The 26,976-nt window shown below is 42.7% G+C and overlaps 1 protein-coding gene across 2 annotated transcripts in view; it reads left to right on the forward strand.

Annotated features, from left to right (window-relative positions):
• The window catches only part of ARID5B (AT-rich interaction domain 5B), a 196,249-nt gene extending 170,364 nt beyond the window's left edge, over nucleotides 1-25,885 (forward strand). For both annotated transcript variants that reach the window (XM_066349862.1, XM_066349863.1), the window contains 2 exons: nucleotides 15,437-15,635; nucleotides 19,927-25,885. In XM_066349862.1, coding sequence (XP_066205959.1) covers nucleotides 15,437-15,635; nucleotides 19,927-22,080 — 2,353 coding nt within the window. In that variant the 3' untranslated portion in view covers nucleotides 22,081-25,885. The remainder of the gene's footprint in view (nucleotides 1-15,436; nucleotides 15,636-19,926) is intronic.
• Nucleotides 25,886-26,976: the final 1,091 nt, after the last annotated feature.

Raw genomic sequence — 26,976 nt, forward strand, 5'->3', positions numbered from 1 at the left:
TTATAATTATGATAAACTGAGTTGGATTTAGTACCCCATGAAAAATTCCCAAAAAGCATTCCTAAGAGATTGCCCCAGATGCATTTTTTAAAAATTGGTAACAGGAATTCAAATTATTCTCCTTCAAAGTATTGTTTCCAATATTGTACATCAGTTTCTTAGGTGTATTACTTCTCTCAGTATTAATACAGAAGCCCACATTCCCACTGTGTATAACAGGTACACCATGAAAGTAGTAGCCCCAAAAATAGCACTGTTATCTCAAGTGAGTGTTTTTGTAAATAGCATCTTAAGTATCATAGTCAACTTGGTTTTGACTTATGATTCAAGGCTTTACTCAGAACTGTGTGTGTGTGTGTGTGTGTGTGTGTGTGTGTGTGTGTGTGTGTAATTTACTCAAACAGTGTGTGGATAAAAATAACCTCAATCTAAATGACAAGATATATTCTTTTGAAGACTTCGGACTTTGTTTTATGATTTACCTCTTCCTGGAGTAGTAGAGTCCCAAATGCCAGTCGAATTAGAAAATTCTGTCAGAGATACCTCAAATTTTAAGAACTAAGAAACATGAAAGATGTTTAAAATTTTCTCTTCTCTCTTCATTCTTGGGAGTAGCATGGATATTTCATAAAGGCTTGGTTTCCCACTAGATTACATTTTTGAAAAGCTATATCTTTAAATTTGAATTATGAATTTTTTTGGTCCATGTTTTTCAACATGGAAAGCACAGACACCACAGTAGGTATTCAACAAAGGGAATTTAATATTGGAATTGCTTAGACAAGTGTTGGTGTGAAGCACTAAATTAATACGATGGGAATAACCAGTTTCCTCGGGGCTGGGAGGAGAATAGAGAAAAGAGGCGCTGCCGGCCTCCTCTCAGACAGGGTGCTTTTCAGAGCTGGGTTCAGATCTCGTCTGAGAAGAGCCCCCCCCCACCCGTGCTGGGGCTCCAGAGGAGGAGTCCTGCAGAGCTGGACTCAGACCTGGGAGGCTGTACTTCCTGGCTGGTGCTAGACCTCAGGAGAAATGCACTGAAACTGTTCTAGGACTGTCGAATGAAGCTAGAGGTTGGAATCAACTGTTGCTGTTAAGTTATTGATGCGTTGGCACTGAATTGAACAGCAAGCAAAATACAAAGAAAGAGGTCCTTTCTGTCCTTCCCAGATCTGTTAGGGCCTCATTTGCAGGAACCCCAATAGGAAGAGAGCTGACAAACGAGGCATAACTTACAGAAGCCCAGTTCCAGCATCACCGGAGCACAGAGGGTGGAATTGAAGTTGAGAGACAGTAGCCCAATTGTTAAGTGGGACCCTCAACATGGAAATCCCTGTGCAAAGCCTGAAGCCCAGGTTAGAGCACAGCTGACCCCAGGTGAATAGCAAGGTCTTTAACCCTTCTTTGGCATTTCCTTTTGCCATCTAGGCCCCTCACATTGTTGTGGTCAGATACAAGGGTATCTCAAGTAATTAATAATTAATAAAAGTTAAGTGCTGCCTGACCAGGCAGTAGCACAGTGGATAGAGCATCAGACTGGGACATGGAGGACCCAGGTTCAAAACCCTGAGGTCGCCAGCTTGAGCGCCATCTGGCTTGAGCGTGGGCCCATCAGCTTGAGCGCGGGGTCTTTGGCTTGAGCGTGGGATCATAGACATGACCCAAGGTCGCTGGCTTGAGCAAGGGTTCACTTGCTCTGCTGTAACCAGCCTCCCTTGCCTCCCCCTCCCGCCCCCATCAAGGCACATACGAGAAAGCAATCAATGAACAACTGAGGAGCCACAATGAAGAACTGATGCTTCTCACCTCTCTCCCTCCCTCTCTGTCTGTCCCTATCTGTCCCTCTTTCTGTCTCTCTCTCTGTATCTGTCACAAAAAAATAAGTAAAGTGCCAAAATTTGCAGATGACTCATTTAAAAAATAATAATCGGACTCTACTTACAGTAATGCCACTCTCCCTCATGTGAATTCGTCATGGTTTCAGAGGAGTCACCCTGTGCATTGTGGTGAGAGAAAAGTTTAGGAACTACTGTTCTAGGTGTCTTACTTCCCATTAGTGGTTTTAGCAGAGAAGGGCAGAGGACACTGCAATCTGCCCAGGGATATGAAAGAGTTCTGCTTTGGGTAAAGAAGAGCTAAAGCTCTTTGTTTACAAATATACTTAGTGATTATGACCGATTTCATTCATTCTTGCTAGTTGCAGGCTATGCTAACACAATTAAAAAGAGATGACTAGATTGAGGAAGGACCACCATTTTCAAGAAGGTACAGAGAGTTGGAAAGAGTCAGGCTGCTGTGGCCAAACATCTAGCTGGAGGTGTTCTTAGAAATTTGTAAATCCTTTCAAATCAGATCAGAGCCATGGGGCTTTCCCTCTGCTGCCAGTTCATCTGCTCTCTCATTCTTTTCACTCTGGTATAGAAACTTGGTCCTTTTCCCGTTTCCCTTCCCCCAGCTTTGCTTTCCTAGAAGATAAAGAAGAAATGAGTGATCTATTGTGCATTATCCACTGATTTATTTTTCATGTAGTGCGGTTCATGTTTCCCGTAAATGTTTTCATTTTCCAACAAGAAAAAAAATAACTGGTTCCTCACTAAATGTTACTTGTATATTAGTTGTGCACTTTTGGTTTATTAATGAGTGTAATAATGAAAGTGCGGGTTGTTGAAAAGAATCAATGGGTGTTTTTATTTAAGGCATAGCAGAAATGGTACAATGCCTGTCAATGCATCATTGTCACTGAAGGCCTGACTTGTCCAAACTTGCTTCTGATTGGTTTAAATCAAATAGGTCCAAGCCCTTCATAAAAATGTCTTTGTCAGCCTGGTTTTGCTTTCAAACCTATTCATCTCTGTCAGTTTTTAATATTAGTACCAGGCTCCTGGCCATAGTCCATTAGTACTGTACTTAATTGCTCATGTTACAGATGATCACCAATATAAAAAGCATTAATGTGTGCCCATCGTGAGACTCTTGCTATGTAGATGTCTCAAACCCAGAAAAGCTTATGAAGTGTGGTTATTCTGGATATTTCTTGCTAGTAATTTATAGATAAAGTTACATAACTTTAAATTATAATGCAAGAGAAAAATGCCCACCTTCTCCCAGGCAGGACCCTTCTAAGGGGAATATTTTCTTTCTTGTTCAACTCTTTATTTAAGGTGCCCTAAATTGCTTTCTTCCATTACTAAAGGGACAAAAAAGGAACATGGTTACTTTTATGGAATTCTCTTGGTTTGATTTTCTGCAGTTGTAATTCAGTTTAAAGGCTTTGTTTTCACATGCAGATTCGTGTTCTTTTTAAATGTTTTTAAGCCCATGCGGGGGAGAGGGGAATCTTTCTTCACACAGAGTACCAGATTACTGGTCTGATTTTCCTGAATAAATTCTACGGCCTGTTTCCGGGGAGCACATGAAGTTGTTATTTTGGACTGAAAATGGAGCACTAAGGCAAAAGCGCTTTATGCTGTGCTTTTCTGAGTATTTAGAAAATCAAAATCATCAACAAAGTATTTGTTTGTGGGGGAAATGAACAATTACACCTCAGGTTCTTGCAGACTTCATGCCCGATTTCCAATTCTCACCTTTTGCTTTTCCTGTAAGCATTTCTCAGGCCAGACCGCAGTGCCACACGGCTCAGGCCGGCTCCCTTTCAGTGAGTTCGGGTGAGCTGCACCCAAGCCAGGTGCATTTGGGCAGAACCTGAGTGAGGGTCAGCTGGAGCTTCGACCTCTTTTCTCTGAAGGTGCAAGGCAGGGAGTGTATGAGAGCTTCAGGTTTTGAGTAAGATAAGTACATGCAATAAGATAAATGCCACAAATATATCAGGTTCCAAGGAACTCAGCTAACTATATTGTGGGCAAAGACCAACGGAAAGTAAGGTGAGTTACAGTTCGGTCAGTGTCTGTCCATGTCCAGGACATTGGTGTATTCTTGCTCATTTTGACACCCTTGAAGCTAATCAATACACAATTCAGAGTATCACAGCACTTTAGATTTGAGAGGTCCCTTAGCAATCTTCTAGACCAGTGGTACTCAGTGAGGCTTTCTAACCTGTCTGCGAACTGTTTGCTATCAGCCTTGGCGAGCCAAGCATAGCAACTGCAAATAAGCATTGATGTTAGCTTCAACAGACAATGTTATTTTGGCAGATTGCTAATAAAAAATTAAGGCTTGTATTTTGCATGTCTTTTTAAATATTGCCTTCTTCCAGTAATTCATTTTTATGGTGTTTTACAAAAGTATCAGTAGACAACATTTAGAAAACTAGTCCTTCACCCCAGGTCATTGGAGAAGCACAGCTCCGCACCAACAGTCACAAACTCAGGTGTTTCCCGGGGACAGCTAGCCCAGGTACTGCGGGTGGCCAGGCAGGAGCGGGGACAGCTAGCCTAGGTACTGTGGGTGGCCAGGCAGGAGCGGGGACAGCTACCCCAGGTACTGCAGGTGGCCAGGCAGGAGCGGGGACAGCTAGCTCAGGTACTGTGGGTGGCCAGGCAGGAGCGGGGACAGCTAGCCCAGGTACTGCGGGTGGCCAGGCAGGAGCGGGGACAGCTAGCCTAGGTACTGTGGGTGGCCAGGCAGGAGCGGGGACAGCTACCCCAGGTACTGCAGGTGGCCAGGCAGGAGCGGGGACAGCTAGCTCAGGTACTGTGGGTGGCCAGGCAGGAGCAGGGACAGCTAGCCCAGGTACTGCGGGTGGCCAGGCAGGAGCGGGGACAGCTAGCTCAGGTACTGTGGGTGGCCAGGCAGGAGCGGGGACAGCTAGCCCAGGTACTGTGGGTGGCCAGGCAGGAGCGGGGACAGCTAGCTCAGGTACTGTGGGTGGCCAGGCAGGAGCGGGGACAGCTAGCCCAGGTACTGCGGGTGGCCAGGCAGGAGCGGGGACAGCTAGCCCAGGTACTGCGGGTGGCCAGGCAGGAGCGGGGACAGCTAGCCCAGGTACTGCGGGTGGCCAGGCAGGAGCGGGGACAGCTAGCTCAGGTACTGTGGGTGGCCAGGCAGGAGCGGGGACAGCTAGCCCAGGTACTGCGGGTGGCCAGGCAGGAGCGGGGACAGCTAGCTCAGGTACTGCGGGTGGCCAGGCAGGAGCGGGGACAGCTAGCCCAGGCACTGCGGGTGGCCAGGCAGGAGCGGGGACAGCTAGCCCAGGTACTGCGGGTGGCCAGGCAGGAACGTGGGAAACTACTACACAGAGCCAGGTCAGGGAGGCCCAGTGGAGTCAGCCAACACTGTTGCCTTAGGTAGGTGGACACAGTCTCTGGGCTTCTGGACCCTCTTTGTTTATAAGAGAAATTTTTTTTCATTTTTATTGATTGATTGATTTTTAGAGAGAAAGAAGAAGGATGAAAGAAAGAGAAACATCCATTTATTATTCCATTTATTTATATATTCATTGGTTGATTCTTTTATGTGCCCTAACCAGGGGTGGCACCCACAACCTTGGTATATTGAGACAATACTCTAACCCAGGGGTCAGGAACCTATTGCTCAAAAGCCAGATGTGGCTCTTTTGATGGCTGCATCTGGCTCACAGACAACTCTTTAATAAAAAAAAGTAATATTAAAAATATAAAACATTCTCATGTATTACAATCCATTCATTTCCTACCACTCATGTCCATGGTTGTGGGTGGCTGGAGCCAATTACAGCTGTCTGCTAGGACAACACCAAATTTTTATTAGATAATGCGTAACGTACACGGGTTGTTGTATGGTTGTCACGGAATTACATTTTAAAATATGTGACGTTCATGGCTCTCTCAGCCAAAAAAGTTCCCGACACCTGCTCTAAGCAACTGAGCTACCTGGCCAAGGCCTAGATAATTTTTATGTGAAATCACCTGACACACATTGGCTCCAGTATTTCTGAAAGGATTGTATGTAAGCTAAACTAAACATGCCCATGGGCAAAATGTAGCCCATAAATGGCCAAGTTCTGTGAGGACTGACCTATCTTCAGCACAAACTAATCCAGTCCCTGCACAAATGCCTTCAGTGGGAGGGCGAGGAAGAGCCACCATTGAAGGCACTCTTCATGTAAACACTTCCATGAGCTGAGCTAAACGCCCTCTTGGCTTCCCATGAACCCTGCCTTACCTTTTGGGGCTGTCTCGTTCTGCATGCTCCCTTCTCTAAGTGATGTACTGCTGTATGCATGGCAAAGCTCCTCTCTCACTTCAAGTCTTTCCATTCCATTCAACCAAGCCTCAGAACAAGATTAATGGACTTGAGCCCACTTGCTCTTGTGTCGATGTCTCTAATTTGTGTCACTCAGAAGACCTGCAGCTAGTCCAGATGTGGTAAATAGTATTCCTTGGGTGGTGGGCAGTGTTAGGCTATCAGTGTAGCCTAGGACTACATTTGAAATTGGTTAAAAAGCCCTATCCTAGTGCTGAGTTTTTCTTGAGCAGGATAGATTTTCCATTTGCTTGACTGCCTTTTTGCGTCGCTGCTGCTGTCCTCGGGAGGCAGTGGTATCTTTGGAACATCTACCATGTGCAAAACACTCTCAGGGATAATGAAAACATATAAACCGGAGGTGAGAATAGGGCTGATAAGCAATGAGGAAGTGCCCACGCTACCACATTCATGGCAGAGATTGCTAAGAGAACATGATGCTGCTTCCCATGAGCCCAAGGTCAGCCTCAGAATTCCTCCTTATAGGGCACCCCCAGCACTACTGCCGATACGTTAGAACTGTAAGATGCTGTGATCCTTGGCTTACCTAACTTATCCTATGATCTCAGTCATGGTCCATACTTACATGAAACGGAGTTAACTATTAAGGCTGTAACACCTTAGGTAAGTAAGTAATAGATACAAATACCGTAGTATGTTCAATATGGATCAAAGAGAGCATTTCCAAGTGGAATGAGCAGTCTTCCAGGAGAATCTAGAATGTGAGCTGGATCTTAAAGTGGTTAGGTTAGAACTTGAGATAGATCAGCCTAAATTACCTAAAATAATTCCAATGTAGGGAACGAGGTGATGGGAGGGGCTGTAAGGAGAGTTCTAAGGCTGAATTTCCAATCTGAATACACCAAAGGAGATAGGTTTCTGTTCTCAAGGTCTTTTAACCCTCTTGCCTGAAGGTCTAGTGGGTACTCATGCCCCATTCTCACCCATGATGGAGTCGACCCATCTATGGACTTGCATGTCCTTTCTAAACACTGTCTTGGTAACGGGGGCTCTGGCCAGTGGACACTCTGTTGCTAACACTTCTGCAGCGCTGCCACCATGTCCCCTCATCTCCCCTTTCCTCAAACCCACAGAAGGCCTCCTGGCCCTGATGAACCACCAGCAGCCCAGGAAATTTGAGACAAGGTACTGAGACTTAGGCAGGCTGTACCTTCCTTACCTTGTTCTTCCATGGGACCTGAGTCGAGTGGGTATTATAAGCACCCTGTGCCTGGAGTAGCTTCTTATCTGTAAAGAATTTCTCCCTAAAGGACAGTCAGGTAATTTCATAAGCAAGAGCCTCCCTCCATATCATTCAGCATGCCTAAAATGCTCTGATAACTTTCCAATGCCTGGATATTTCCAGTAACTTTTAAAAAGGAAAACAAATCCGGAGCCAAGCCCTGAAGTAGAAAAACTGGTTTCTGTTTAAAAATAAATAAATAAACAACAGCTTTTGAAAAATCTCTATTTAAAACATTTCTTAAATTTGTCTCTAAATGCAAGTTGTAATTAATAGAAGTTGGAGTTTACACAGTTGAGTGTAAAAATACCCTCGGGCACAAACTAATCAAGTGTGTATGTCATGCTGTAAACTACAGCTAGTTCTTTGTTTGACCCAAAAGAAGCTTGCCAAACAGCAGTTTTTCTTTGTCAAGCTCCTTTATTGTCTCATTTTTGTTTTCACCCTATCTCCCCCCACACCCCACTTCCCACTGAACCCAGCTATAGTAGTTAAGAAATTTTGCAGGTCCCATGTTTTATTGATAGTTTTCATCAAGCATGAATTTAAATTTGAGAATAGATTAGGTGTCTTAGCCCCATTTCTTTTTGATAAATAACAAGAGGTTTCCACTTATGATTTTCTGTCCTTGGGGCTTTATCATTAAGATTAAATAACTGTACTCTCAAGCATGCCACTGCACAAACATCTTTTCAATTATGTGAGTAACAGATGCCTTCACAAAGGAACTATTGAAAATTCAGAAAGCATGTTTCCAAAAAAGAAAGGGGGGGAAAAAGTATCAAATGACAGAAGAATGTAATTGTTTACCATTAAAATATATTCTTAACTCTTCCACCGAAAGCCTCTTGGAACATTTTGTTTTTGTACAAGTTATTACAAAGTTTGATCAAAATAATAAATGCTTGGGAGAATTGTTAAAGGTTTCAGAAGCTCCGGACTCTGTGGTATCTCACATGCATGGGACTTAAATGCCATGGCTGTTTGCCTGTTTTTACATACAAACACTGCCTGCCTTTATTTGTGGGGTCCGCACCATGTTGCAAGCACTGTAGTTATATTTGTTTGTTATTCTTAACATAATGTTCATCTGCTCTTGAAATGGATCCGTGCAGCTTGATTCTGAGTTGGTCATTGTTTTCGTATTGAGAAGAATGATTGCTGCCATCTCGGCTGGCTGGCATTGTGGAGGGAGGGTTGGGTTGTTTATGGTCCATGCCCTCTGTTGTGAGCTTGTATTTTAATCCCCAGGACATAAAGTCAGCCTTTTTCATATCCCTCCGAACTTTCTTCAGTGTGGTCTTCATTTGGAAGACATGGGGCTAGGCTAACATCAATCTAGACACTCTTAGAAGGGGCAAGGAGCCGTCAGAGAAGCAGTCTCCTAGGGGCTTCCAGTCTAGCTGGAGAGACTTATGGGAGCCTCAGACTTGGTGAGATGAAGTGTTACAGGCTAGAATTCATGGAGGATACGGTACTTGGGTTTCTCTTACCACCCAACATCAAGTTGGACCTGAGCCAACTAGGATTACTATCTTTTGGTGGGTTGTGGCACATTGTAAAAGAATTAGTGTGCCCAAGCCATAAGACTGCTTTTGTTTTAAGGGTGGTTGACACTTGGTTTCCTCTGAGAAAAAGAAAGCGTTCACTCTGACTTCTTGGAGAGTTGCATCGGAGCTTGGCATTCTCTTAACTCAGGGGTGATCGCTTCAGTATCTCGCCTGTGTTGGTGCCTCCCAGACAGTGAATGGAGATGCACAACTACCTGGCTGAGATGCAGGCAGCTCAGACTAGCTGAGGCAGGCAGATCTGTGTTGGAACTTAGATTTTGGCAATTAATAGCTGCATGCCTTTGACTAGTCATTTATTTATGCATTTCACTTTGAACCTCAGTTTCTTCAACCATAAAATGGGGATAAGGTAATACAGCTGTGGATATTTCCTTGCTTAGTGATTGAAGTTAAGGTATACTAAAGAGCCTGGTGTTGGTAGGAATTTAATACATGGTGGCTGCTGTTAATAACAATATAGAAGGACAGTCAGAGCTTTTCTCCCCACCCCCATCACACCTCTAACCCAGGCCTGGCAACCCATGTAACTCCAAATCAAGGGACCTGTTGTCCCTGAGCCACCTCTTTCACAGTGATACACTTGTGGGAGTCAAGCCACCATCTTGCTAGGTCCTGGCACTATGTAGGGTCACACAGTCACTCAAGGACCGTGGAGGTAGATATCAGAGTTACAACTGGACCTAAGCAACAACTCTTCCAGCATAAAGGAATTAACTCCTTTAAAAGGTTTTCTTGTTCATCTTCTGCTGTCCCTTGAGTAGGTAATGAAGACCCTGGTAAGCCGGTCATTTTCCCAGGGAAGAGCTTTGCTAAAGACAAGTATCCATGTTCTGTTGTTGATAACAATAGGCCACATACCTTTTTGGTAGCATGGCCTACAATACAAATGATGCTATTTAGACCTCCTTCTTTTTGAAAAAGCTTGGTACAGTTTACCTTTGGTGGCTCACGGGCAAGCTAATTCTTTCACACAGAATCCATGTTGCATTCTCCCACCATCTTCTTCATCTTCTTGGCTCTGACGGCACCCGCCACCGGCTTGTTCCCGATGACCCACATGTCAGTGTGGCACCCCCCTCTGGTTTTCTCAGAATGTTCCATTCACATCTTTGTTGGAAGGTGACATTGGAGGTCTCTTTCTCATCTCTCTTGGTTACTGATATTTTGCTTCTCATACTCTGCAGACAATTGTTTCTGCTTTACTAAAATTCACACCATAAAGTGCAGATTTTTATCCAGAGCCACATTTTTCTCAGGTTGATCCTGGTTTTGAAAAGAACAGGACCGAAGCAGCACTGTTGCTGTTCTCCTGAGCGGGTGTTGCAGCCGCTGAGGGGACATTCTCAGTTGTCTGCACATTGACTTGGCACATTGGTGTTGACTTCTGTTTTGGTGTCTACTGCCCAAATTCTTTCCTGCCCTTTTCGAGTCCTGGTGTGGAGCCCTGAGAAGTGAACACTATGTGAGAATTAGAAACTTTCTATACTTTTCTGGAACCTTAATAAATGTATGTACTTCATCTTCAAAACAGAAGAATATACCTTTTATTGGCTTCATATTTGGTGAAAGATTGCTTCCCACACTTCACAGTGAAGTTATATTTTCAATTTCTGGCTGAGAAGGAAATGTCTGGCCAAGCCTTAGAATTTATCAACCTCAGAATCAACTTGGAGGTATAATGACTCTATTTGGGATTGGATCAGGTCTGAAGCCCCAGAGGAACCAATATGTCATTTCTTTCCCACTGCCACAAAACTACCTAATAATGTAAGAATAGTAGCATTTTTGCCTGGACATGAACACCAGCTTTATTTCCCTCCACCTCTAAATGATTCTGCTCCCAGTCATCAGCAGATCGTCAGGCCTAGATTTTTTTTTTTCTTTTTTACTGGTTTGATACCATAAAAGTACCTATGAAGTAACGAGGGTGAGGTTCAAATATAACCCTAAAGATTTCCCCTTTCTTTCCCCCACTCTCAATATTGAATCATTTCCAGACATTATTATAATATCATTTTTCAGAGCTCTATAAATAGATGGATTCTCATTTCTCCCCTTAAGTACTGTTTGCTAAATGTTTTGGCCCCAAAATTCAGTCATTCCATGCAAGCATTAATCAATACAAGAGACATTAGTGGTTACTCGCTCAGATGAGATTTGACATTATTTTTCCCTGCCTATGGGGAGGGGAGGGAGAATGTTGCCTAATGAAGATGAAAGGTCTTTTCTTCTTTTGTATGAAATGCAAATGATGAGGACATGTTCGGTATACATTTCTCAAATGTGAGGCTGCTGCTTTTTGTTGAGAAAGAGAGGCAAGGCCCCGGAGGATTTTAGAATTTGTAAATATAAAATGATCTGCCTTGGTGTTTAAAAAAAATAATAAAAAGGAGAAAGAGTTGGCAGGTTGCCAGATTACTTACATTACAGTAATAGATTTGCTGACCCCTGACTTCTGCTGTAGAGAAATGTATTGAATTTTTCATAATATCAGATGAGGCAGATCTAAAAACCTACTACAGTGAGCAGCATTATTTAACTTGAGATTTAACAAAGCTGAAATCTTTTCAAACCACCAATTTCTTGTATGATGATAATGTAGTGGCTCAGACGCTAATAAATCAAGGTTATAATGCCACTGATTTGTTAATTTTACTTTGGGTTGATTTTAAGTTGTCTTTATTTAAAAAAAAAAGGAAGAAGAAGGAGAAAAAAATTCTTGCTTTTCACAGTGACTGAATTTAATAAGAATCTCAGTGATAGCAAAAGGCTCCCCTACTGTTTCTGCTTTGGGGTGGAAAATGTTATTCTTGTGTTATTCCTAGGCAAAAAAAAAATCTCATGCTGCTACAAATCTTATGCCTATGGGAAGATGTTATTTTTTAATACATGATGGCTTACCTATTTCAGACCTATTAATGGCATCATAAATAAGCATTTTGCTAATCTGAAATGTGAAATCTGGATAATAATAAAGGCCCATTTATCTGCCAAGCTTTCAATCCTCAGACTAGATGTAGATGGGGGTGCGGGGAATCTCTCTAATGAATATATTGCTTCTTTTCCCCATTACTTCCACCCACGTAAAACCCAACCCACATTCTTAGAGTTGCAGTCCATTGAAAAGACTTCTCCTGTGTAATGAGTTCTTGGGGGCTGGGTTACATTTTTGCTTTTATCTGCGCAGTTTAGAAACTGATTAAATCTTTGTTGTACTACAAATATTTGAGGAATAATCATCTGCAACGTGCAGGCATGTTGTATTATACTAAATTCTTTATACAGTACAAACCTGCTCAGCTTCCTGTGTTGGGTAATGTTGACCTTATATTGGCTAACCTGTTTCTAATGCTATCACATGAACATTAAATGTTTAAATGTTCAGAAACCTGTAATGGTTTTTGTCCCTTATACTGTGAAAACTTCTAATAATCAAATGATAAGATCGTATCCTGTGGGGTAATTGTTTTGTACCATGCCAGGATCACTGAAAAACATTCAGGGAAAAATCGCAGCAAACGGAAATCACTATATGAACAGCAATTGTTTGGGTGCCGTGCAAGACCATGCCCTGTTCTCCAGGGGCTTAGTTGGTCGTATTTCTATTTGCTTCCTTTTAGCTGCTGCCTTTCTTGTTTTATTTTGGGAGCCTTTTTTTCATGAGCCACTATAATTATCTTTCAGTGATTTAGAACGGAAAAAAACCCACTCATTTGACCTTTACACACACACACACACACACACACTCTCTCTCTCTCTTTCTCTCTCTTTCTCTCTCTCTCTCTCTCACACACACACACACACACACACACACACACACACACACACACACTCCCTTTGGAAGCCTTGAATAAGCAAGGCTTATGTTTGGATTCAGTTTTACCTTAGTCATGCGTCTTTCCAGATACAAGAAACATTTAATTCCAAATTTCCTGCTTCTGGCTTTAGGCCTTTGACCAGCAAAGTGAAATGTATTTTTTACTGCCGTGGGCCAGCCAGCTGCTGAGTTGAGTGAACGAGAAAAAAAAAGAAAAGAAAAAAGAAATGAAATGGAAATGTTGCACTGCCTCTTGAATTCGCAAAATTGTATAAGGAAATTAAACCTTCTTGGTAGCCATTGAGAGAGCAGGGTTGGACCTGAACTGTCAGAATCTGAAGTGAGGGGTCCTGTAGGGCCCACCTTGGGCCACCCAGTTCTCTGCTTCTGCTGCCCTCCTCTCCCCACACTCAAATGTAATGCTGTCATTCTCACCGGAGAGGCTTTCTCATGGTGTCACTGTCTCAGAGAATGGAGTTGAGGAGAAGGGTGGTCACCATTGGAATATCCAGACTTCAGTGCTCCTTGGATTCCCATGGAAACCAAACAAAAGAAAACAAACCAATCTGCCCGAAGAATAAAAATATGTTTTCATTGAAGTCGATTTAAAATATTTTTTCCAATTTAAAATATTCAATGCATTTTGCTCCCGGATAAAAATCCCCAACCTGCCAATGTTGAAGGGGATAAAGTCCCTGGCAGAGCCACACAGATGAAAGGAATTGGGGAGAATGCTGGGACTTTACAGAAGAGACAAATAAATTCAAGTATGAACAAGGTTGCTTTTTTTTTCTCTCTTCTGCTTAGTTATGCTTTTTATTATATAAACATTAACTGTAATATTACAGTGGGAAGCAGGTATTTGGCAGCCATATATTATTTTAGTAAGTCTACATGGAGAGAACAGTTTCCAGTTTTAGCAGCTGTAACATGTTTAAACTCAGTTTGTAATGGGATCTGAAGATAACTATTCCCCATGGGCTGTGTTGATCTTCACGGCTGGCCCCGTGCCAGATGTAGGGCTCGAAACTATTGTTCACGCCTCCTTGCACATACCTTGTCTGAGCATGCTCACTCAGTAAATGAATTTTGTTCCTAATATGCTGTAAATTGTGATTTGATTTTCCCATCATTTACTTGGTAGTTTATTAAAGAGTGAAATATTTTGATTACAAATATCCCCATGTCTGTATTCACAACCTGAACAGTTGTATATGTTTAAGTTGTCGCAATCCAAATTGCGTAGTTAGAAACTGATTTCAGGATAGCTAACAAATAGCCAAACCAAAGAAGTTTCTGCCTGGGAGTCTTAGTTTAAAAATAATTAGGGTTCCCAATATTTGAACAGATTTATGTTGTTTATAAGCCAAGTACATTTTCTTCATTGAGTCAACTTGTCTTATTTAAAACAAATTATGTTTGCTGTATTAAAGTTCATATTTTTAAGGCTGAGTCTTGTATTAATCCCACAGTGAGTCATTAATCATACCAAATACATTATAAAAACTTTAATCACTGAAGTTGAAACTGAGATTGTAATGCAATCCATCCCTTTTAATTACATCAGCTATTTTTCCCTTTCAGATCAAGAGCTGCATTGCAAAGGGGAAGCAGATTAAAACTAGAGCTGTTTGATGTTTCTCTTTTTAAGAGCAATTTTACGTACTTTGTATAAAAAGTTGTAATAATTAAAATGCTTGAATTTTTCAGCCCTCTGATTTTTGTGGCCGGAGTGGTCTGTCTACCTTCCTTCTCACAGGGGCCCTCTTTTACTTCACACCCAGAAACAGAGCTCCACATACTCCAGTCACCCACCCCTCAGGGGTGCTGGTTAAGACAGCTGTTTCTCAGCCACACTGTGCTTACTTCCCATTAACATCTTTATCTTAAGTGTCTGGTCGATGTTTTGACATGATGAAAATATAGACTTTGGAGATGGGCAAAAGTAGGTTCACATTCTACTTCTATTAAATGGTGTGGCTCTTACACAATTTCTTTAACCTTTTGGGACTCTTGTCTCATCAGTTAGTGATAGTAATAATAACTATGATTATTGGTATGATTATAATAAATAGAATGGTAATTTACTCCATAGGGATGTTACTAGAGATTACATGAGATGATATATATTATGCACCTAGGACATTACCTGGCAAATATTAGTATGTACTAGAATATAAGCCTCATGAAGTCAAGGGCATTAAACATTTTGTTTGCTGCTGTATCTCAGTGCCCAGCACAGTGCCTGGCACACAGGTGCTTAATAAATAGTTGTTGACAGATTGATAATTAAACAGCAGCTATCATTGTTGTTGCTATTATTGTTGTGATGTTGCTGGCACTTAGCCATGGGCAGTGATCATGATGTAACCTTGGATGCTTCCATTGTTATCCTTGGTGTATAGATTCAAAAACCAGAAAGTGGTCTTACAGAGACGTATGTAAATCACCAGGTTCTGGTTTAGAGTAGGGAAATAACTGAGGAGTAAGTGTCTAGAAGAACACTGATGTCACAGGAAATGAAGTCATGCAATAAATTGCTTGTATTCAGAAAAGAAAATAAACCCATAACATCAATGCTAATGGGATTACCTCCCTAATTGATCATCTCTTCTGATATCATTTTAGATTAATCCTTCCATATGAAAGGTTTATTAAAGGAGAGGAAGACAAGCCCCTGCCTCCAATCAAACCTCGGAAGCAGGAAAACACTTCACAGGAAAACGAGAATAAAACAAAAGTATCAGGAACCAAACGCCTCAAACATGAAATCCCTAGGAGCAAGAAAGAAAAAGAGAATGCTCCAAAGCCCCAGGACGTATCCGAGGTGAGTGGCTCTCCTTCGCAGAAATACCTCCACAGACCTGTCTGCCTTGGGGTCTCCTGGAGCGAGTGGCTCTCCTCCACAGAAACACCTCCACAGACCTGTCTGCCATGGGGTCTCCTGGAGCCCCGTATCCATCACTGTGACCCTGCGCAGCTGCAGCACCAGACTGAGAAATCAGATCATCTCAGTGTCACAAGTACCCAAACAGGGGACCTTTTGGTTTGCTCCAAAGCTGAAAGGCAATGCTTGGTATTAAACGAGATAGGCCAAGAATACAATCCAGAGAGATGTAAACATCCCATAGAAAGCTGATAGCAACTACTGACTTTGAGCTAGAAGGAGCCAAGGCTTTGACTCCGTGAAGCCAAGGGACTCCGATTTGAAAGATATGGCTTCTTTGCCATTTCTCAACCAGTCTATCTGAGGAGGTGCTGTGACTTTAAAGTGCTCCGTGGATCTAGCAGGGAGGGACATGGAAATTGATGTGCTACGTCTCTGCAGGACTGTCCTGGAAACTTGAGAGATTCCTTTGCCTCCTGTAATTGACCTCTGTGCAGCAGCCTTGGGTTAAGACCAATTTAGAAACATCTTAAAGCACATATTATTTATAGGGAAGTTTTGAAATGGTTCCTCTGAAACCATTATTATCTCTCATGTTAACAGGTAGTTTTGAACCTTTTAAAACAAGCCCCAGCTACTCACAGCCCCCAACAGTTCTTTGGTAGAAGCCATTAATGTCAGCACACAGCCAGTCATGGAGGCTAATCTGGGCTCTGTTTCAACATGAATAATAAAAACTCTGCTGCCCATAAAAATAAAAAAATTAGCAGCCACATTTGGAGACAGCATGTTCTAGGATTCAACCCTAGAGGGAATTTTGTTACTGATATTAAACACCCCCTAAAAAAATCAGGTTTATAATGAACACATAAGAGACTCCCTAATTAAACACTTATTTAAAGCACACACAACACAACACCACAACAATCTCCTAACTAGAATTCCAGCTGAATCCTGTGCAGGATGATAGTATTACTACAAAGATGAAATTTATTTTTGTTTCACAATTATTTCAAGCTCTAATAATTAAAAAGGGGCGGGGCAGATGATGCAGAGATTTCTAAACATCTGCAAGCTTGCAACATAAATGGCCCAAAGCAAGGAAATTCCAAGTTAAGACTTACATTCCATTCTTCCTTTATCCTGTTGGCCTGGTGATTGATTATGGGCCCTTGAATCAGCGAGTTCTATTAGATACCATATGTACAGCATTGCCAAAGCACCAGGGGCAAACTGAGGACCGAGAAGCCAGCTGACCTTTGAATAGCTCCACTTTGGGGATGAAGTTTAAATGGGTGGTTAGTAAGTTGTAGAAGGAATCCCCAGCCCATGCCCTCAGCCCATCAGCTTAGGAGTCGACCATTGTCTGGAGTAGAGACAGAGGTCCTGCAGTCCATAGAAACCCTTAAAGTCTTAAGGCTTCCTTTTTCCTATAGGTCCCAGCAGTTTCCTTTAGGGAGCTGTCAGTATTTTGAGTGTCAAAGGTTATTATGATCAAGTTATCTAAACCAGTGGTCCCTAGGCCCTGGCTGGTTGGCTCAGTGGTAGAGCGTCAGCCTGGCGTGCAGGAGTCCCGGGTTTGATTCCCGGCCAGGGTACACAGGAGAAGCGCCCATCTGCTTCTCCACCCCTCCCCCTCTCCTTCCTCTCTGTCTCTCTCTTCCCCTCCCGCAGCCGAGGCTCCATTGGAGCAAAGTTGGCCCAGGCGCTGGGGGTGGCTCCATGGCCTCTGCCTGATTGCAACAGAGCAATGCCGCAGATGGGCAGAGCATCTCCCCCTGGTGGGCATGCCGGTGGATCCTGGTCGGGCACATGCGGGAGTCTGTCTGACTGCCTCCCCGTTTCCAACTTCAGAAAAATACAAAAAAATAAATAAATAAACCAGTGTTCCCCAACCTTTCTGGGCCACAGACTGGTTTAATGTCAGAAAATATTTTCACAGACCGGCCTTTAGGGTGGGACGGATAAATGTATCACGCGACCGAGACAAGCGTCAAGAGTGAGTCTTAGACGGATGTAACAGAGGGAATCTGGTCATTTTTTTAAAAATAAAACATCATTCAGACTTAAATATAAATAAAATAGAAATAATGTAAGGTATTTATTCTTTCTCTGCGGACCGGTACCAAATGGCCCATGGACTGGTACTGGTCCACGGCCCAGGGGTTGGGGACCACTGGACTAAACTACCTGGAATCTCACACCCTTTTCAAGGTTGACCTTATAGTAAGAATTGTTCCCCACTTCCAACATATACCCATGTTATTAACCAGCTATATTTCTTCTCACTGATTATATGTCCGAAATTTTCTGTTAGGATTTTATTGTCATTTTTTTTTTTAAATTTTTGATGTTTTCAATATTAAACAGTGAACTCAATGGAGAGAGGGCTTATGAAGCCCTTCTGGTCAAAGCCAGGCTCCAGGTCATTAGATTGCAAGGTACCTGGTGGGAAGATAGTATTTAAAAAACTAAAGGCAAATCATAAAATTCCATCCTAGAAAAGGCATACTTTACCTTTTACTGCCTAGGTTTCACAGATTTCCTAAACCTATTTTACAACCAAAAGCACAGAACTTCATGTAACTGAATGCCTAGGTCATAGAAATTTCTGCAGAACTGAGTATTCCCTATCGTCCACTTCAAGCTACAGTCCCATCAGAAACTAACATTTAAATGCAATTTGCCTTTTTTCCTTGCTGTACTTATTTTTTCTGTATTTTTATGTACTCTAATAGCTCGAGACGAATGATGATTGTTAATGTAGAACAAGTAATGATATTTGCACTTGAAAAGGCAGTACAAAAAAAAAAAGAAAGATGGCATTCAAGCATCTTAAGTATAATACATCCTTTTTTTTATTTTTTATTTTATTTTATTTATTCATTTTAGAGAGGAGAGAGGGAGAGAGAAAGAGAGAGAGAGAGAGAGGAGAGAGAGAGACAGGGGGGAGGAGCAGGAGGCATCAACTCCCATATGTGCCTTGACCAGGCAAGCCCAGGGTTTCGAACCGGTGACCTCAGCATTTCCAGGTCAATGCTTTATCCACTGTGCCACCACAGGTCAGGCCTATAATATATCCTTTTTAAAAAAATAAGTATCTAAGTGGATTTAAGGAGAAATATCTTATTAAATAGGTGTGATTCCTTAAAAGTTTTGTTCCTATGAATCCTCCCACCAGCATCCTCAGTCTTATGGGAAAATGCTGATGTGGTTAAACTTCCTTTCTTAACAAGGAAGAACAGTGTTCGTGGGATGAGATGGAGGTAGGAGAAAAGACCAGTTCAAGACAATTGCTTTGGGGCTGTTCTCCACTAAGACATGGCAGGGCAGAATGACAGAAGTTTTGAAAGAGCTTGTCAGTCAGCTGAGTCACAGATGGAAAGTTAAAATGCCATTCCCAGGTCAAAGTTTGCACAGAGCTACATGATGCAACGAATGGGTCAAATTATGCCCACAACCTCTGTCAATAGGGACACATAAAGAGCATCCCTCTCACTGACTAGAATTTATTCCAATGAACAGAAAAGCTGCATTTGTATCAGCACTCACTGCCTGCATTTTGACAAAATGTAGTTTGCTGCAGCCTACAGGGACTTAGAGTCCTCCTGTCCCTTAGGTAGACAGGTTAATATTGCATCTGCATCATTTTTCAGTATTTTAGCTTATCTGCATGTCACATGGCACTGATTAGAAATTACCAGCACTTAAGCATTGCTTATTTTATGCCTCCAAATGGACACAGTAAGACAAGATGTGCTCTCTCAAAGAGAAGCAAGGAGGTATACAATAAGTTTGTTTGTTGTTGACATGGCTATGGTTAGATTTTTGAAAGAGAGATGCTTTAAAAAAATTTCCAAAGTGTCATAAAGCACAACATGTAATTTAAAACCCATTTGGATAATTGATTGATTTGACAAGAAGACAACCTCAGAATTAAACTGTATATAAGAATCAAGGAGTGATATGATTATATACCATCAGTATATAACACTTTGATATGTTGATAAGTGTCTCATAAAGTAAGTATGCATAGTTCCCCTGATGTTTCTGTAATTTAAATTTCTTTGTTTAGAGCTGTTATTGGAGAGTGATAAAGCTTTACAGAAACTCCATGAGCTGATTGACAAGCCTGTTTTCAAGAAAAACTGCTGTGTGTAATAATTTAGTTCATGGCAAAATGTGTCGGTGCATTTGGCTTCCTTCTGACTGCTTTGCAATATTTTATCAGGTTTCATCAGAGCAAGAGAAGGAGCAAGAGACTTTAAACCAGAAAAGCATCACTGAGCCTCTGCCAGCAGCAGACATGAAGAAAAAAATGGAAGGGTACCAGGATTTTGCAGCGAGGCCCCTGGTGTCCACAGCGGACCCAGAAAAGGACAAGGAAACAGACCAAGGTGCCAACAGTGAGAAGGTAACAGAGGAGGCAGGAGAGAAGGGGCCTGTACCTTCCCTCCCAAGTGCCTCTTCGGCCTCCGAAAGGGACCCCGGGGCTGGCAAACAGTCTCTCACTTCTCCCAGTGCTCTTGTGGACTCCAACCCAGAACACAAGCCCTGCTGCTTTACAGAGAGCCCTGACAGTGAACTCCAAGACTCGTCCTTCTCCGGCTTCCCCACCGCGCCGCCACCGCCGGCAAACCAGAGCGAGGCGGATGACGACAAAGTGCCCGCCATGGCAAATTACATCGCCAACTGCACTGTGAAGGTGGACCAGCTGGGCAGCGACGACATCCACAATGCACTAAAGCAGACCCCGAAGGTCCTTGTGGTCCAGTCGTTTGACATGTTCAAAGATAAAGACCTGACCGGGCCCATGAACGAGAACCATGGACTCAATTACACACCCCTGCTCTACTCCAGGGGCAACCCAGGCATCATGTCCCCGCTGGCCAAGAAAAAACTTCTGTCCCAAGTAAGTGGAGCCAGCCTCTCCAGCAGCTACCCCTACGGCTCTCCACCCCCTTTGATCAGCAAAAAGAAACTGATTGCGAGGGACGACCTGTGTTCGGGTTTGTCCCAGGCCCACCACGGCCAAGGCACTGACCACACGGCAGTCAACCGGCCGTCAGTGATTCAGCATGTGCAGAGTTTCAGGAGCAAGCCCTCCGAGGACAGGAAGAGCATCAACGACATTTTTAAGCATGACAAACTGAGTCGATCGGATCCCCACCGCTGCAGCTTCTCCAAGCACCACCTCAGCCCCCTTGCTGACGCCTATGTCCTGAAGCAAGAAATTCAGGAGGGCAAGGAGAAACTACTGGAGAAGAGGGCACTGCCCCACTCCCACATGCCCAGCTTCCTGGCCGATTTCTACTCGTCACCTCACCTCCACAGCCTCTACAGACACACCGAGCACCATCTTCACAATGAACAGACATCCAAATATCCCTGCAGGGACATGTACAGAGAATTAGAAAATAATTCTTTTTCTTCCCACAAACACCAAGAAAAGCTCCATGTGAACTATCTCTCGTCTCTACATCTGCAAGACAAAAAGTCGGCTGCAGCAGAAGCCACCACAGATGACCAGCCAACAGATCTGAGCCTCCCCAAGAACCCACACAAACCCACCGGCAAGGTCCTAGGCCTGGCCCACTCGGCTGCGGGGCCCCAGGAGAGCAAAGGCATCTCCCAGTTCCAGGTCACAAACAGCCACAGTCGAGACTGTCACCCCAAAGCCTGTCGGGTATCCCCCATGACCATGTCGGCTCCTAAAAAATACCCCGAAGCTCTTTCAAGGTCGGGAAAACCTCACCACATGAGACTGGAGAATTTCAGGAAGATGGAGGGCATGGTCCACCCTATCCTGCACCGGAAAATGAGCCCCCAGAACATTGGTGCGGCACGTCCAATAAAGCGCAGCCTGGAGGATTTGGACCTTGTGATCGCTGGGAAAAAGGCCCGGGCAGTGTCACCCCTGGACCCGTCCAAGGAGGTCTCTGGGAAGGAGAAGGCCTGTGAGCAGGAGAGCGAAGGCAGTAAGGCCACGCACGGTGGGCATTCTGGGGGCACATCGGAAGGCCACAAGGTCCCCCTCTCCTCCCCTATCTTCCCAGGTTTGTATTCTGGGAGCCTCTGTAACTCGGGCCTCAACTCCAGGCTCCCGGCAGGGTATTCTCATTCTCTGCAGTACTTGAAAAACCAGACTGTGCTTTCTCCACTCATGCAGCCCCTGGCTTTCCACTCACTTGTGATGCAAAGAGGAATTTTTACATCGCCGACAAATTCTCAGCAGCTGTACAGACACTTGGCTGCAGCCGCACCTGTAGGAAGTTCGTATGGGGACCTTTTGCACAACAGCATTTACCCTTTAGCTGCTATAAATCCTCAAGCTGCCTTCCCATCTTCTCAGCTGTCGTCCGTACACCCCAGTACAAAACTGTAAGCCCAGCTCTGCCCCAGCATCCCAAATGGCGTGGCTAGAAGAGCTTCAGCCCTAGCCCTGGGGGTGATGGCTTATAGAATTAGAAGTCAGTATTTCTTCTAATCTGGGGGTAAGATTAGTTCCAGCCAAAGTGGCCAAGCGGGGAGGTGAACATACCGGATTTTTCTGGGACGGCACCAGCCTTGGCTGGTCAGTCTTGAGTTCCTTCCAACACAGATGTCCTCGCATCCCAGAGGGTTCACTCCACATGGGGGTTCTGTGAGGGGATTTATGTGTATCAGGAAGAACTTAGAAGACCCAGTCTGAGTTCCAATGGTCAGGAATCAATCTGGCCAAAAAAAAAAAAAAAAAAAGGAGCAGGCATTTCAAAGGAAGGGGCAAGGAGGACTGGCAAACATATGCCAAGGGAAGCCCCTGTTTTTGTAAAACTCTCCAAGGTTGAATCAATGCAATGTATAGTGAAACTTCAATAGATCTTTCATTTTGACACTATTAAACAATCCAGAGAAGTAAACACTGTTAAAATGACTGTATATATTTGCTTCTTAAGACTACCCGTATCACTGTTTGCTCTCTTAATTTATATATACAGGTAGTTCCATTTTCTCCTGGTTCCTTCTTGTCCCCCCCCCCTTTTTTTTAATTAAACAGTATCGCTTTTATTTGCAGGTGTTTTGTTTTTGTTTCGTTTTATTTTGTTTTGTTTTAAAGGCCGACCGACTGTCCTAGTTGTTGATGTGTGTTTGTAATTTTTTTCCACATCTTATCATTTTGAGCAGCTTTGGGTGGTAAAGTTATTGTTTACAAATTGAAGCAACTGATTCTAGTGGAACAAATGAAAAAGAAGCAGTTGAGCACACCGTAGTGCTAAGCACGTTCCTTTGCAGATCCACAACTGACGGACTTTGTTCCTCATAAATGGCCTAGTTGAAAGAGCTTATACACTGCTTCCCCGACCAAATGCTTTGCTTTGAAGTATTGGGCTATGTGAAAATATCGAGCATTGTACTTACCTTATCTAGGCTGTGAAACTGTCCTACATACCAGAGGAATCATAAAAACAAAAACCTCACTGGCAGCAAGCTGCCGAATAACAACAGAGTCTTGAGGACATACTTGTGGGCTGCACAGATATTTTAGGAATTTCAGAAATTAGAACAGGAGCCAAAATGATTTACATTAATGTTGGCCCTGATCCCTTTAAGCAGTCCGGGCACGGGGTGGGAAGAGCATGGAGCTCAACTCTCTAGAAGAAAATGAGTGGCTGGAGGCCCCCGCCCCAGGGGCCTTCCTGGGCCGTGGTCTTTGGAGGAATAAGTAGTCACGTTGCCTTCCTCAAGTGGGTCTCTCGTTCCCAGGAAGAACCCTGCAGGCCACATCTTTGGGGATAATTGGCATACTGGATTACCCATTTTGAAAGAAAGTCACCCTCTTTGGGTTTCTTGGCTGTGAGTTTTAGGTGCATGCATGCACATACAGTGGCTGGTGTTGTGTCTGTAACCACCTGGCAGGACAGCCTGCCTCCTAATCCATTATAGTGCTGGGAAGAAATGGTCAGGTTATTCAAGCAGTCAAAAAGTGTGGAGAATGTATGCTGTCATTCTTGCCACTCTCTTCCCTTTGCTGTCAAGATGTAACATCAAGGAGAATGCATTTTCGGAGTGTGTAAAAAAGTCCATCGATACAGAGAGTGATTTTCTTTTCCAGGTCCCGTCCCTGCCGATAGGAATGCTTTGACGAACTCCCAGCCACCCCTCCCTTCCCCCAACACTACCAGTAGACATTAGAACCATAGTTAATCAAGTCTTTTACCTCTGAGATATTTAATTCTATGAAAACTGATGACAATTTTCAACTTCTAAATAAGTAACTCGACTGCAAAATAATCAAAACTGGTAAACAGTGAAACCTCGGCTCTTAAACGAAGCCATGCATGCTGTGCATTTGTATTGAAATGTCTCCATGATACGAAGCCAAATATTCCATGTAACATACTTAATATCCAAAGGTGGAAACAAAAGAATGTAGAGATCTAGTGTTAAGAGTTCCATTTGCTTCAATTAATTATTTACCTTCCTGTGGAATAATATATATATATATATTTAATAGAACCATAGATAGGCTAGTAGAATTTAGATTATAAATGTGTGAGTGCAGATTATCCTGCTATTGCACAAGATAGAGGGGGGAAAATATCTCAATTCCAGCTGGCAAATGCTAGCCAGGACCGATATAAGAAAGTTGCACTAGACTGAATGGTCACAGAATCAGAGGACATGGAAGACAGAGCAGACTCCAGTGTTTCTGCAGCAGACACGAGCTAGATCATACATGGTTTCTACGAGTTTGTTTCTCAAAGGGAATGAGGGGCTGTCTGTCTCTGGTGGAGCTCACCTATCCATTTGCAATATGGGGCATTTGTTTTCTCCACTGGGATGATTTCAGTCTGGTTTCATCATGTTGGAATTCGATCACACCATTTTCAAACAATGTTAACATAGTCCAGCTTTTGTTTTTCTCATCTTCCAAGAGGAGACTCACTGTTTCTGTCTGAGGAAGCTCATACCCTCAGCAAAACATCAGGACAAATAAAGAGAAATGGGGGCATACATTCCCAACAGAAGCAGTGTGTTATTTGTTTTAAAACTCTGAACAGAGATCTTGGAAATCTTTCAAAAAGACCATTGAATTCTTCATTGGCTGAGAACTACATTTTAAAAAGTCTTAAATAGGGCTTTGTTTGCATTGTTTGAGTTCAAGGGGCCTTATTATTGAATGGAATTGCACAAGCCTTTCTTTGTGCAATCAAACCATTGTTATTGGTAGTCCTGTAAGGGAAACTGGGATCTAATTGGCAACGGAGTCATAAATCTATTTACTGAGTGCGGCTTCCAAGAAATGTTGCAATTCAAAATGCACTAAGTCTGTGATTTACTGGAGATTTAGAGATTCTAAATGATATTTTTTAAAAGCCTTTCCATGCAACTTCTGGTTTAACTTTTGGCAACTCAACATAAAAAAAAAAAGAAAAAAAAAAAAAGAAAGTAAAAACAGCCCAACTGAGTTTCAGAATTAAGTATTCTCCTACTAAGTGATTGGAACTTGTAGTATTTGCCACAGGACTGACTTATTTATTTACTAGCTAGAAGCTCTTAAGTTCACTTGTTTATCAGGGCATATACAGAAGGGTTTGTTAAAACTCAATGTTGACTTTACAACTTTCTGACCTGGTGCATGAATTCTCAAGTACTGTATTTCACTGTGTTGGTGTGTCTGATGGAAATTTCGAGGTGATCCTACAAAAATATTTTATGTAGTGTGCCTTCAAAGAGAACCATTTATTTCTCTTCACTTGTGTCCCACAAAGTCACATTTGGTGATGGTCAGCCAAGTCCCATCTGGTCCAGTTTTACTCTTGTCCCAATTTTAAAGAGAAATGGGAACAAGTTTGCCCTGGTGAGACCCACACCATTGCAATGATTATCTTGAGCACTTAAATTCCAGTGTTGGCTGTTGATGTATTTGATATTCTGCTTGTCTCCCCACGGTTGAAATATGTCTGAAGAATAGCAGCATAATCTCTTGGCTGTTTATACTTTTTTAAATTTTCCTGTGTTGTAAATATTGTATACTTTTGGTGATTCCAGCTATGTAACCTCTGCTCTGTATGGTGATTATTTGTATATAGCAACATGGCCCAGTGATATTATATAGTTTCCCAATGGAGAGGTTATTGAGTAACCTTTGCATTAGTTTAAACACTACCAGAAAAATGCTGAGCCAACTATAAACACTCAATTTTGTATGTTTTCCAAATTGTACTTATTACTGCTTTTGATACTGTATTATGTGCCAATAGTTTCCCAATCACATAGCAGGCAAGAGATATTTTGTACTTTTTGATCCACTGTAATATTTAATAAAAAATGTTACTGTTTCCTTTTGGGTACGAGTAATCTGTCACTTCTTCCTGCGGAGCCCTATAGCCTCACCAGAGTACTTTCTACCCTATTGTCTCCAAATTGTATGAAAGCAATAATAATGCTGCTGCTGCTGCTCTGAGGTCTGTAGTTTTCTGAGAACTTCCTGAATACCCAGTCAGCACATAGTGTCTTTAACCTCCACATTGCCATGTAAATATGTCCATTTTACTGCTAAGAAAATTAAAGCTTAGAAAAGCAAATAAACTTGTGAAGGTCACCTGATAAGAAATTGGCAGAATCAGGATTTGAACCCAGGGCTCTTAGGACTGTGAATTCCTTGGTATACCATACTCCTCTCTTGGCAAATAACAAAAATCCCTATGTACTCAGTCAACAAAAATGTATTCATGCCTCCATTGCCAGGTTGAGTGTTGAAAGCTGGGAATACAATGGTGAGTGAAAGATGAATATTGTCTCTAGAGCTTATAAATCTTATGGGAAAGAGAATCAAATAGTCACTCATATAAATATAAAACCTCAGCCTGACCTAGTTCTGGGGGAGAGGAGTGTGATGACTCACACATGAAGAGGAAGTGGTGACTAAACTGCTAAATAAAGGATGAGTATCAGTTGACCAGATAAAAAGGAATTGGGAGAAGACTAATCCAAGCACAGGGTACTACCTGTGCAAAGACCCCGAGGCAGAAGCAAGTTTGGCTTATTATAGGAATAAAAAAAAAGCTTGTGTGACAGATGCATAATTACAAGGTCCAGAAAATGAGGTTGAAGTGAGGTTAGAGAGTACAGTAAAGGCCAGCCAGGTAATGTCCCAATAAACCAGGTTGAGCAGTTGAGTGTTTATCATAAACAAGAAGACGTTTAAGCAGGGAGGTGATGTGTTCAAATTTGTCATTTCCAATAGTTCTCTCTTGTCTGCTGTGTGAAGGTAGAGAGTAATCAAACACACAATGGT

This window comes from Saccopteryx leptura, chromosome 9 (genome assembly GCF_036850995.1).
Source record: "Saccopteryx leptura isolate mSacLep1 chromosome 9, mSacLep1_pri_phased_curated, whole genome shotgun sequence".
Classification (NCBI taxonomy): Eukaryota; Metazoa; Chordata; class Mammalia; order Chiroptera; family Emballonuridae; genus Saccopteryx; species Saccopteryx leptura.